Source organism: Camelus dromedarius, chromosome 11, assembly GCF_036321535.1.
Source record: "Camelus dromedarius isolate mCamDro1 chromosome 11, mCamDro1.pat, whole genome shotgun sequence".
Lineage (NCBI taxonomy): Eukaryota > Metazoa > Chordata > Mammalia > Artiodactyla > Camelidae > Camelus > Camelus dromedarius.
Window position 1 is genome coordinate 17,131,992 of NC_087446.1, and position 14,155 is coordinate 17,146,146.

The following is a 14,155-nucleotide window of genomic DNA, read 5'->3' on the forward strand; positions in this document are numbered from 1 at the left end:
CAAACTCTCAATTTCTAATATGAAAATTAAACGATTGGATTAACAACTTATTTCCTGCTAGCAATTTATTATTTCTAAATTGTGATGCTGCATTTCTCATTTACTTTATACTTCAGAAAATTAATAGATACCATGATTTTTTTAAACTGAAAAACCTAAAAGTACAGTATGTCAAATAGAAGAAACACAAGATACAGAGTATATTGTACTTTTTGAAAATGTTAACTGAATACATCAATTAAGTTTTCTCATGGATAAACATTTATCCTTAATAAAGTAATTCCACACTCCAACAAAGACATTCCCATTTCTCTGAAGTCAGTTAAATGATCCTTAATCAGTCCAAGAACTTGGCTTTTTATTGAAGTTATACTTTTTAATATCTGGATTTTTAAGCCAGTATACAAAATCATCACTATATATCTATAAGTTAATCTCAGTTAATTTCACTAGTATCATTTACATTTATTTTTCAGCTATTAGACTTAGTGCTTTAAGTAGCAAATTACCTAGATTTAAACACATATTTTCAAAATAAAATCCAGTTAACAATTACCAAGTATATATACAGTGCAGAAGATTAAAAACTACATTAGCATATGATTTCTCCTTCCTAAGGTTCCAATAAAGAACATATGCTTCTTCTGAACTATCCATTAATTCTATACATTTAAAATAACATTCAACTTGATTTAAACAGTCAAAAATATAAAGGCTAAAATTTTTATAAGACTAACCCATAAAAATGGACTCATTCTAAACCAAGCCCTAAAACCAAGCATTCAAAGAATATTTGAATATTAAATAGTTTAATATTTCTGCATGGTATGATGAGGTTTTTCACAAATAATTCAAAGTTTTATTTATATTTGCAATAATGGGAATGGCCTACAACTCAGATAACCCACAAATTCATACTGTCTTACAAGCAGCAGTATTATAAACAGTTAAGTCAGTTATCTTAAGGGCCTTGTCATACACCAGTTAATACCATTAACCTTTCACAGAATTAACCGGTTCACAGAATAATTAAAATATTTCTGTCAAAGCTAATGTCTCCTTTTAAGGTTTATGCGTTGTTATTAAATGAGTTTAAAAGGAAACAGAGGTAGAATCCCATTTTTTTCTTAAGTACTATTCTGTAAGCCAATTCCACACAATCAAGGCATTTTTATATCACATTAATACTAATAACTGCTTCAGTGAACTAGATAAAATAACTTTCAGAGATCCGTGGTAAACTAAACCCAATCAATTTACAAACTGCTGTTACCTGCTTACTTATTACCAAATTTGAATAACCATAAAAAGGTAGAAAAAATTCTACTTTATAGGTGATCACATGGGATTTTACCCTTTCCAGAGAAAAAAAAGAACTTGGTCAGTCACTCCCTAGACTAGAGAAAACTACAAACTAAAAACATAAAGACAAATCGAAGGGTCTCTAAAACACCTGTAGTTAACTCAGGATAATCTGTAAAACTGGAATTCCTTCCTTTCTAGTCTTCCAATAAGAAACTCCATTTAAACAGGGCTTGGAAAGCTGCTCTTAAAATTACACAAATTTATAGGCCATCGTGGCCTAAGCACAGAATAGCCTACTCAAAACATCTCTACTCTCCACTCTTCCAAAAAAAAAGAATAAACTCGTATTCTTTTTAAAATAACACCCAAAATATCACCAGTACATTTTATAAAATTAAATGCAAATTTTATTAAGGATTTCAAATTACATATTTCCAATTTCTAGAATGGAGTAGAACCACTTTGGAACTGGAGAGGTGGCATAAGCGAACACTGATATCCCTTGAAACTCCAACTTTATTAAGAAAACAATTCCGCTGCAAACCACATCCCACCTTATGTAACAAGACAAAATATCTACCTCTTCACTTTGGCAATAGCTATCTTCTAAAGGAATGAAAAAAAAAGTAGTGATTTTGCTACTTCTTTAAGTTCATTAAAAATGGGATTCTATCTTTAAAATTTTTTAAGTTCAGAAAAAGCTGTGTTCAGATGAGCTATAGGTAGGTATAAGAAAAAAAAAAAAATCAGCACAGAATGACTTATCCAAACAACCAAAATCATTACGAAAATAAGGAAAAACAAAGTGTTTTCATGGCATTTTTTCCTTACGAACTATTGCAACTGGTTAAGGATTTCCAGTAGTTAATTAAAATCTCAGAAAAGGAATGGACAGAATGGACAATACTACACAAATAACAAAATGTGTTTATATTCTGAGACCCTGATACTAAATTTTTAAAACAGAAGCTCTATCACCATTAAAAAGTGAACCCAATGTATTTTTATTAAGAGCAGGAACTCTAGGTCTCCCTGTAATTACAACCCAATTAGTCCACCCTCACTGTCAAAAGCTTCTTTTAAGTTCATCCCCAAAAGTAACAGTAATTAGCCTGAGGTATTTTAAATGTGGCCCTGTAGTCTCTAACTTAATGGTATTTTTCCCTCTAAAAATGGTCTTATACTACTTTAGACCCATGATGTCTGCAGTACACTACAATGTGGTCATAATTAAAATGGCTGGAAAAAAAATCTCATTGAAACAGTTGCTCACCCATGCACTTTTACTGAAACAGGAGCCACACAAAGATCTGCAAGGGTTGCCTGATCAGATCCAGAATAAAGGTACTTAGCCTTTGCTTTCCAGTTTAATTACCAAAACTCGGTATAAATAAAATGATGAATATCCTATACTTGTGGTACAAACAGGTCCAAATTTTTGAGCTTTTAATGAGACTAAGAAACATTTCATAAAATTTAACTTAATATGCCTTAACACATTTGTGAGGTAGTTAAGTAACAGTACTACCCATTTTAATATACAGTAAAACGAAAGGCGTGGGTAAATGACATGCTCAGACTCTACGCGGTAAGAATTGGAATTAACTGGAGCGGCTCTGAACCTTCTCCCTAGTTCTAACCAAAAGAAATGAAATGTAATCCTTTAATCTTTCTATTAAAAACATTAAATCATTTATGAATTGTCTTTTTTTCACACGTTCTTATTAGTAGATGAAGTACCTCTTCCAAAGCTGACACCCTTTTCCTTCAATAAAAAGGTAAACGAGGTACATCACTTACTTCAAAGCTAAGCCTCTGCTTCTACCTGCATTAGTACAAAATTAAGACATTATCTTGTGAGAACTAAAATTATATTTGACATTTTTATTTTAGGCTGCAAAAACAAAAACAAGCAAACACACAAACAACAAAAAACTTGAAATAGGCTTGTCAAATGATGTAAATTCATCCTTTCCAGGGAAGCAGAAGGTAGACCCTACCACAAAGAAAAGATGCTGTTAATGGAGGTTAAATTTTGAAGTACAGTTAAAATAATGAGGCTTAATATCTGAAAATACTAGGTTTTATTCACCTCCCTGTGGTAAACAATAACCACCTATGAGCTGATAAGGTTTCTTTATAGTAACTATGTCACCTACAATACAAAAATCCAGTAACAATCTAAGTTATCAGGTATGGTCTTACTGGAAATTCTTAACCATATACTTGTCTTGACAAGTTCTGTTTTTTAAATGATGAATTGTCTTGGTATAAGTCACCGTATTATAATGAAAGGCACAGCTAGTGCAAGCCAACTTAAACCCATTCAACTACCAGCTGAAAAAATACTTTGGTTCTTCAAAGAAAAATTTAGCAAAACAAAAACTCAGTTTCATTTCACAGTTCTGTTCATTTTCATAGCTGGAATTTAATAGCTACAGGATAAAAATACTCCAAGAAGAACCAAACTATGTAGCAATGAACGAGCATGCGTGAGAATTTGTGCATTCAATATATCTGGCAGAAAAACTAGTTAAAATGCTAAGTAGAACAAATTGGTCTTTAAAATATCCGTTCCCTTCCCTTAAAAAAAATCTGAGTCTACCAAGAAAATACAAAAACATAAGGCTGTAAGTAAATAATAGTTGTGTTTAGGCTATTACAGTGCAGGTTATCCTCAAGGCCACATACATCCTGCTTCACTGCTGCTTGCACTCTGCTGGGTTTTGATCCTTCTGTTAAAGGAAAACAACAAGTCAATCTATCTTTTTCTACCTATTCAATTAAGTTCTCAATACTAATTAACTGTTTTAAATTATCACATTATCTTACCGTTCTCTCAAAATGTTTGTCAAATTAGAGAAATGGTATAGCAAGATGGCAATTTATTCAAATATTACCAAGTCACAAAAATGCTAAAATAAAGCCCCAACTTTATACTGTAGAATGAACTCTATAAATGAAACACAGTAAGCCATAATCTTAAAAAATAAAATAGTGCAGCAATTTATGTTAGTCGTATTACCAGTTATTTTTGTGTTTTTAATAGATGTTATTCAAAAATGCTAATTCCATTCATATTTAGCTGTTAAGACTAATTCATACCTGTTAGAATATTGGATTTTTAACTACCCTCTCTTACCTGCTCACTAGGTTAAAGTATCTTCTGGATATATTACAGCAATTAGCAAATGAATGAATATACTGAAGAGAAACCAGATGTTTCAAATGAATCTTGATAACATACTACACGTTCTGTGGGAGATAATGGCCTTTACTAACCCTGATATGATGAATTCCCAGGAATAAGAGCCTGGGAGAAAACACATGGTTGGGAGAATCTGACAAACAGCATCATTTCCCTATTTCTGAGCACTCCTGTATTCAAATGATTTACAAACTGACCTTTGTTTATAAGCTTTCCTTTGCGGAAAAAAAACCCAACAACCCTAAGAACACTAAAATAAAAGTTTCTTAGGAAAGGTGCATTGAAATTACATGTACTAGTAAAATGCCAGTGAGGAGATATATATATCTCTCTCCAGTCAATGGGCTTTTAAGGACTTTAATGGACAAAAATACACTTTATATTCAGAAACATCAACTCATATTTAACCTGACTTAAATTTAACAGAAAGCAGCACTAATTTTGCTCACCTTTGGGTCATAGTCTGGATCATTTTCCTCATCTCCTTCTTCTTCCCCTTCCTATATTAAAGTTCAAAATGCATCCATGAAGTAGGTACACAGTAGGAAGAAATGGCTCATAATGTAGGGAGAATTTAATACAAATTACTCTATAGGTCAACAGATTTTCATGATTACAGAGTTTGGTGACAAAGCAATTTAATTTGAAAGCTTCTAATATAAAAAATTTCCCAACACAATGTGAGACATCCAGACAGGTTTTATTGAAAAGATTTACTGCAGCCAACGTTGAAAAAGTTTACTGCAGCTTTTGACTTCTTCAAAGAGCTGATAACCCTGCAGCAGAACAGAATTATTTGAAATAAAAAAAATGTTCTGAGTTTTGCAATTTATTTATTGAAACCTCATACATACATTGTTTGGCTGTAGAATTCTAAAATCATATTTTTTCCAAAAATGTTTTTATCCCAGATCACAGAATAATGATTATATAGCAAAGGAATACATAAGTCACTCAATTTGCTTCTCAATCTGTTAAACAGAGAATTATTTGCTCATTTGGTAAACATTACCTCATCCGCTTCTTCACCTTCTTCATCATACTAAAAAAGGGAAAAAAGGATGATGTTTGAATGAAGCCTACAATCATTTGAGAATAGCATTTGTCAATATCTACCACTGCATCCACTAATATCTAAGAAAAGAAAAAGTATTTTCCCCAAAGGTGACTGGTTATAGATTAAAACAAGGGTAATAGCTGCAAAAATCATCCAGCTCAATGCCATTATCTAAACCTGACAACTTTAAAAACTGAAATAAATAACACAGTATAATCATAAAGTATGATCAGATAAACTATGACCACAAATATCACTTGCCTGTATTTTATGGAACTCACCACACACAAAAAACCTAAAACCTACCTGAATGATTATCATTTAGCAATAAAGATGTCCAAAACAGCCTAATTTTACCTTAATAGTTACTTAATATTACCATGGATAAAAATTCCACTATTCCTAATAAAGACTTTTATCAGCCCCTTAAAGAACATCCTAGGTTATGTTTTGTTTGGTCAAAGATATGTAATAGATCTACAACACTAACCCAACATAGTTAAGTTTTCCTATTTCAGAGCAGTCTTCCTAATCACAGGAAAGTAACAACTACAATAAATGGACCCAAGGATCCTGGAAAAGCTAATTTTGAATTAGTCCGTCTTGCTTTTAAAAAAATTACATCTATTCATTAAACCTCTCACCAATCCTGCCTCTCACACCCTCACCAAATGATGTCACTGCAGGATTCAGATTGACTCACATCATCATCATCATCTTCGATGGCTTCTCCAGTGAAGTACAACACTGATCTTGGAATTATGCGCTCACGTAAAAAGTGACCGATTTCAAAGTCTGCGGCAAGAATAGCTTCAGCATCATCATCCTGTTAAAGAAATGCAAACAATTTAGTAACACTGTTTCTTAACTCGGCGTATGTGGGACTGCTAGGTTGAAATCATTTAGGAAGAAACTTCCCACTTCACTTTAAACTTTCCAACATTTTATAATTAGCCTACATAGACGTGATCAAGTAGTCGTCTACACAGGCTCCACGTTCATAGGTTTTTAATAAAAAAAAATGTTAGTAGGCTAGTGTACATACTCAGAGAAATTTGCAAAATAAAAAATTAGAACTGGTTATTGCTTAGTTCCTTTTTTAAAAAAAAAGTACAAAAGCAATTTTGTTATACGACTGCAGTTTTTCTTTTAAAATATTAATTACTGAAAATACCAAGTAGAATAAAAGACCACAGAGGATCACTTCAAACTTCCTAGAAGACAATGTCCAAGCAGCCGTGTGATGCCAAATGAGACAAAATCCTACTTGATAAAGATTAAGTCAACTAGGATTTCTATTTAATGCAAAGTACAGCACAGAAATGCTGCTGACATTATTCAAAATTAAAATGATCCCATTTAAGTTCTATGATACTAAACAATGAGTAAATATTCTGTGAATTTATGGATATTTATTTTGATTCATCAACATAATCCACTCATAGCAACAATAAAACACAAAGAAGGGGCAGATTTTGAAGGAAAGAATTCTAATCACAGGCAGAGATATTCTATCCATAACTACTCAAGATTGTTTTGTTACCATCACTATTTGGTAACAGACTTAAACCAAATTCAGAGCATATCTAGCTGACCCTGCCGGTATAGAGTTCTTTAAGGCTGCCCCTCATTTCAGGCTGTATGCCAGGCACATCTCATAGTTTCCGGCTGTAAGACCACATACATAAAACCACATTTCCACTGCAATATAAATACAGAAAGAGTTTTAACCGAAATGTGGTTAGAGTTTAGTAATGACTTAATACATTCTAGTTTCAGTAAGGAAGAAAATTATAGTCTTAAAAACTTGAATCCCTCACAGAAGTATCTGCAACTCAAGAAAATCTCAGCCTTTCAGCATTCCTCAGCAGAAGCACTATGTGTATTTTAAATGGAATAATTTTTCAGATGAGTAAAGGTCTCCCTCCGTGCTCTGCAAGCCTCAGAACACAATGCTAGTACCAACAATCCCGCTGCCTACATTTAAGGAACAGCCCTTTAATTTCATATCAACAAAACAAGTAACAATTTAGCTTACCAGATCTCCACTCTCAGGAACTGCAAAATTGAAAAGAGAAATTCAAGTGAGTACAAAGTTAAGCAAAGTCTATAATAACTGAAAAAAAAATATATATATATATATATATCGAAAGTAATATACTATTTACCTTCAGGGGGGGCAAAAAAATTAAAGAAAGAGTCATTAGAGACTGTTTTGGTCACAGTACGAACTGTCCCACGTCCCTTGTGTTTCTGCTTCTTCTTAATGGTTTTCAAAGTAACGTTCTTCCCTTTTTTCCAATCTATCTGGCACCTTCCAAAACAAAGGGAAAAAAAATCATCTATCATAACACATTACTTTCAATTGCTAGGAGAACTGAGACTTTTCTAATTAAATGTCTTATTTAATTTAAAATTTTAGAGGGCAAAACTGGTTTAAATGCTTCCTGTAGCTGTACAAAGAGAAAATTTTTATTTCTAAACAAATTTTTTCAATAAATTTATTTATAATTACCATAAACTCACAATAAATTTAAATGTGCACTCCTTCAGAGAAATATCTGTAATAGTCTACGGAGAATTCTAGGAAAAGGGATAATCCCTTCTCAGGAAATGTTTTACTGAAATGTCTGGAGAAAAATTATGTATGTATATAACAAGCACACTAAGGAATACCAAGCACCACAAATCGTAAGGAAAAACCAGATATAACATTCTGTTAAAGTAGTAAAGTTAAAACTCACCCTGTACAGCCCATAATTTCTGGTCCATCAAAAGAAAAGGGATCAGAATCATCTGGTTCTGACCTCATTCTGTATGTCTTTGTCAACACTTCATTTGTGAAATATTCATTGGGTTCAAAGTGAAATTCTAAGACAAAACTCTTTAAAAAAAAAAAAAAGTATAAAAACTAATTACATTTCTACATGATACATGGCAATGCTTTAGTAAATAAGCTTAATCTGTGATTTTTATAAACATAAACTTTTAAGTGATAATGTTTTTTTACTTCAGGAAAGGGTCAGATAAATCCCAAATAATATTAAAAGCAAAATGATGCACAAAATAAACTGAATAAAATTTAGTTCAGCCTACAACTACTATTTAGTAGTATGCTTAAGAAATGGGTTAGGTACAGCTGAATAAAATGACTAAGTCCCCCTTCCTCCACCCACAAAGAGGACTTTAATAAACCTTAGACGAGAACCTGAGCTTGACAGAGAAAAGCCCAACCTTATCACATGTAATGCAAGAATCAGTAGCCTGTGGTACCTCTGCCCATGCTCTACATAATACTGATGGTTTGGGGAAGAAGCTATTGGCTGATCTTTCATAATAGGGAAGTGGCCCTCTCACATACTCTGTTTTGGGTAATTCTCAGCCACATGCCTTTTAATACAGAATAAGTAGTTTCTTATTCATATTCCTTTTCTATTACTTTTAATTCAGGATCAAGGACTGACTATATTTCAAAAGTAGTTTATGTTCAGAGGGAGGAAAAGGAATAAATACTGCAACACAATTATCAACATCCAAACATTTATTTCCTACCAACAATTGAGAGTACCAAGTATCAGCTTTAATTTCTTCTCACTCCCATGTCCAACCCTTCAATGTCATCTCTTTTTAGAAAGTTACATTCATCTACCTGCAAACATTTAATCCTACAAAATTGAAAATATTTCAAAAATTCCTTTACCATAGGCTGGCCAGCGTCTGAGAACTTCACTTTAATATCTTTCAAGTGCTTCAGAATAGGTTCATCATGTTCCTTCAAATTAAAAACATATTAAAATGAGTCTTTAAATGGCATTTTAGGAGTACTGTTTTGCTACTGGACAATAAGCACTTAGCCGACTGAGACATTTTATAGTTAAGTTTTATGCACAATTATGAACCAGGAGACAGATGTACTCTCCACGTTATGGCTTACACAGAAGCTAGTTTACTTAGTTCTACCTCTTTCTATTGCCACTGGCTGAAAAAAGGTGACTAAACAGAGAACCACATCACTATACATACTGAATGGGCGGAAAGTTCAAAACCAAGTCTAAATAGGGCAAGTGTGCTTTAAAAATGTTTCCTGATCCTAACTGCTGCCTTTTCCAGGTGCTTCTTGTTCCTTTCCTACTTTGCTAAAGTAGAAATGCAGTAAGCAGTCATTGTTCTGAGATAATCTTTTTTCTTGACGTTAATTTCCAACAATCACAACAATACAAGGCTAGTACTACAATGCAGATGACAGTGGCTCCAGAAATGCTTCTGATTAGGAGGGGCAAAGTTTCCCAGATGTGACATCTGCACTGGTTTCCCAGAAAAAGAGACAGTTGCTAAAATAGTTAAAGATTTTTAAAGTATTCTTTTAAAATGCAAGCATCCCTTGGAATAGTTATTTCAGATTGAAAAGGTCGCTGGGATAAGAAAACAGAAACTCCTGAGTCTCTCCCACCTTACCTCCACCTCCACATAGAAAAACAGACGGCACAGGCCTATCAGAAAGCATCAGACAACAATGAGCAACTATCAAAGGGACGATTTCATTATCTAAGTTTTGAAAATGAATTATAATTGATTAATCAAAGCTATGATTTTCCTTCTGTAGATAACAGCTGTTTTGAAAGAAAGCAATTACTTTATAAAGGTCAACAATAAAAAGACTAGTAGTCATCACAGCCATTTAAATTTCAAAGGTTTACCCTGGGAGGTAAACTGGTGTTTTTATGAATAAAATTACCTGAACCATATCACTGAGCAAGTCAACATTCTTAAAAACAGTCAACCAAAATTCAGGAATTCCCTTGGGGTCTTCTTTTTCTTCATCTTTTTTCTCATCTTCAATCTTGGCCTTTTCTTTCAGCTCCTCCTTGATAAAAGACAGCATTCATTACTCAATACCTAGATTAGACATCCTGATAAACCTTTTTATATCCCCTTAACTTACATGCAGTGGCAGAGTTTAGAAATCAGCAAACCCTCACCGACTAATTTTAACTATTAGCCAAAGAAGTTCTAGTCTAATTGTGTAAACACCGCTGTTACCCATACCAAACCTTACACCTATAAATACTGTTATCACTATGTCCCTCCAAAAATAAAGCCACTAGGACCATGAGCTATAGGGAAAAACTTTTTTACCTTCATGAGGCGGGGAGGGGAAAAGAATTTTAAGCATAGTAAACAAGAAAAGCAAAAGAAATGCAAACCTTGTCCATTGCCTCCCCCCTTAGTGTTCTTAATCAAAATATAGTCTCTTCATCAACCAACACAAAAAGGTCAATGCCAGAGAAACAGGGTCATGTAACAGAGCACTGGGTTTGTGTCATAGCTCTGCCATCTATCAGTTGTGGGCAAGTTACTTAGAAGCCTCCATCTCCACTTGAAAAATGGGAAAAATCCTTTGTATGAAGGATTTTTCATGAAGTTCAGAGGAAAAGTCTATATGAATCTGTAAATGTTAAATACTATAAAAATGTGAGGAAAAAGTGAATTTGGGTACAGATGGTGCCAAGATGAACAGTGGCTTATCTGTACCTATCCATCTTACAATAAAGAAAATGTTTTCGAATTATTAAAAACAGTAAATTAAAGTTAGTACCAACCGAAATCTCATCTTCCTCATCTGGTTTCCATTCACATTCTTCTTCCGTAGGTTCATAAATTGCATTAATAATCTCAAATCGCTAGAACGATTAAAAAAATCTGGCATTAAAAACACTGGCATCCAAACTAAAAACTAGCTGTTTTTAAAGAATGCTTACAGATTTAATTAATGCATACCACAACGTGAATTGCTATTATTGGTAATTCTCCCAAATACCTTTAACAACAATTTTAAAATAGAGAGGTTTAAAGAAAGTTTGAATTTCCAAAGAAACTTCAATTTTAGATAAAACAAAGTAGTAGAAAGCATTACCTTATCAAATAGAGGCTGATAGAGAACAGCATACTTTCTTTCAAGATCATGAACTTCCTCATAAAATTTGGCTTCTATCTGTGCACATTTAACTTGAAGGTTTTTGAGAGCATTCACCCGTCTTTTAACTACCCTAGGCAAGCTGAAAGGTTAGAGAGCACTCGTTACATAGCATCACAGTAAAACCCAAGTCACACTTCTTTCATCTTATTGAAATCAAAGCATAAAAATTACTGAATGACAGGTTTCCTACTTGAAACAAAAGGTACATTCAAAGTAATTTCAATTCAAGATATAAATACATGAACCTCTTGACCATAAAACATTTCAGAAGCAGAAATTTAACCAGGTACAGTAAGTTGACAAGAAAATGTAAATCCTATCGTCAACCCAAAATCTTTCACTGTAATCAAGTTCAGGCAGAGGTGGACTTGTCAGTGCTGGCATCTCAGCTGTAAAATGAGTCTGTCTTACAAAGTTAAAAAGGCAGACTGACCATCCTATTTCTAAGAATAAGAATGATAACCTGAATTATTTAATATGTACAGTTGACCCTTGAATAACATGGGTTTGAACTGCCTCAGTCCACTCATATGCAGATATTTTTCAACAGTAAATACCACAGTACTCCACGGTCTGTGGTTGGTTGAATCCACAGTTGTGAAGGAACCGCAGATTGAGGGCTATAAGGGACCGGAAGTTGTACGCAGATTAACCCCTGCGTTGTTCAAAAGGGTCAACTGCACATCTCACCTATATCAATACTATGAGGAGAAAGGAGGGGAGCATTATGTATTTTGTGGAAAAGAACGGTATCCTATACCATTATTTTCTACTTAGATCTCCGTATTTAATTTGGAATCTGAAGTTAAATAAGTATGTAACAGTTTATGAAGAGGGGAGATGGATTTTTTAAATAACAATTTTACTGAGATTAATTTATATACAATTCACTGTGGGGCACAGACTTTTAAAATGTTATATACATCTGATCTGTGAACCCCTTGAAAAATGATTGAACTTATGAAGGCTTCTACCATCCCCCAAAATGTTCACACCCAAAAGTTCCTAAGTTCAGGGGATTTGATCCAAAATCCAGGCTAGACAGATTGTTGTCAATCAAATAATTCTCTTACTTGACCACTACTTTAGTTAAGGTAATAAGAAGTAAAACTAATAACTAAACTATCAACCTTTTATTTCTTACAATTAAAAGTAAAAATCTTAAATGTTCTGTCAAGGTGGTGAAAGAGCGTGGTTGGCTAGACTCCCTCCAGCTTCACAACTCAAAGAATCAACCCTAGAACTTTAGAACTAGGAAGGAAACAACTATTTCACACACACACACACACACACACACAGCCCACGAGCGAATTCTGAGTGGAAGCTGTCTTCAACTGGTACAGACAGGGTGAGCTACAACTTGGAAAGAAAGCTAGGGGGAGGGGTGGGGGGCACCAGAGTGAGTACCAGTGAGGACAAGTTGGAAGAAAGCTTTTTTGCAAGTCTTTTAATTCCATGCTTGCGTTCCACATTTACTGCCTGCCCCCTTCACCTTCCGCAGAGCCCAGTGCCAGTGCTCCTAGGATAACACGCAGAGTTGATGAAAGCTGCACTGGTTCAGGGCCCAGGAGCACTCTTCTACCCTCTCCACCTAGGAACAATGGGTTATAACCAGAGGAGACTACCTCCTCCCAAAACAGCCTGGACCTGTCAACCAGCTTGGGGTCTGAGGTGACTGGATTCTCCTTATTATGATCATGCCCCACCCCCCCTTCTCTTTAAACTGCATGCACTTGTCACAAACCAAAGTCTGACTCCTCCCTCAACACTCATTACTGGAGTAACTGATCTCAGCCAGTGTGTCTGAGCTATAAGGCCAACTAGACCCTTGAGGAGTACAATGAAAGAAAGAAATAATTTATTTTCCAAAGCATTACAGACATACTGAGAATTTAAACAGGCATATAAACATACTTCAAGAGATAAAGGAAGATAGATACTAACCATGAAACAAGACCAAGAAATCCAAAACAAGGTGGGAATATTAAATATGAAAAATACAATAACTAAAATAACCAACAAATAAATAAACAAGATAGGTTCAAAGGAAGAAAAAAAATCCACGAGGTTGAAAAGTTCTTTAGAAAGGCAGCAGGAAAGACAGAAAAGCTATCATATGGAGACATGAATGACAAATGTAACAGCAGCTGAAAAGTAGAGAAGGGAAGTGAGTATCTGAAAAAATGAGAATAGTAAATTTCTCAGAGTTAAAGCAGTATGAACATTCTTACTCAAATCACTAGACATGCCAATGAGATTCATGACTATCAAAGACAAAAGAAAATTCTAAAGGTATTCAATGAAAAAAGCAAATAACCTACAAAGGAAAAGAAATCAGACTGACATCAGGTTTCAAAGAGAACACTGGATACAAAAAATGAAGTGAAATTTTAAGATGTTTAAGAACTTAGAACTTAAAATTTTATAGCCAAACTGTTTCAGATATGACGGTAAAATAAAAATGGTACGAGGTATATGAGGCCTTAATAAGTATGTCACAGATATTACATTCATTAAAAATAACTTTTGAGGAAGCAAAAAAATATCCTGTAGATGATATATAAGGTATGGGTGAGTCAAAAATATCTTGGTAAATTTTATTTGTTGC

General features: G+C 33.9%; 1 protein-coding gene across 5 annotated transcripts in view; it reads right to left on the reverse strand.

Moving 5' to 3' along the window:
* Positions 1–3,174: 3,174 nt before the first annotated feature.
* NAP1L1 (nucleosome assembly protein 1 like 1) overlaps positions 3,175–14,155 on the reverse strand; it is a 29,207-nt gene continuing 18,226 nt past the window's right edge. For 2 of the 5 annotated variants that reach the window (XM_031463110.2, XM_031463114.2), the window contains 12 exons: positions 11,485–11,626; positions 11,171–11,251; positions 10,306–10,434; positions 9,271–9,342; positions 8,315–8,454; positions 7,739–7,884; positions 7,609–7,628; positions 6,274–6,396; positions 5,526–5,555; positions 4,963–5,013; positions 3,969–4,040; positions 3,175–3,301 (listed from right to left, as the gene is read on the reverse strand). In XM_031463110.2, coding sequence (XP_031318970.1) covers positions 4,005–4,040; positions 4,963–5,013; positions 5,526–5,555; positions 6,274–6,396; positions 7,609–7,628; positions 7,739–7,884; positions 8,315–8,454; positions 9,271–9,342; positions 10,306–10,434; positions 11,171–11,251; positions 11,485–11,626 — 970 coding nt within the window. In that variant the 3' untranslated portion in view covers positions 3,175–3,301; positions 3,969–4,004. Of the gene's footprint in view, positions 3,302–3,968; positions 4,041–4,962; positions 5,014–5,194; positions 5,290–5,525; positions 5,556–6,273; positions 6,397–7,608; positions 7,629–7,738; positions 7,885–8,314; positions 8,455–9,270; positions 9,343–10,305; positions 10,435–11,170; positions 11,252–11,484; positions 11,627–14,155 lie in introns of those variants that run through there. The other 3 variants (XM_031463112.2, XM_031463111.2, XM_031463113.2) reach the window with 3 other exon arrangements.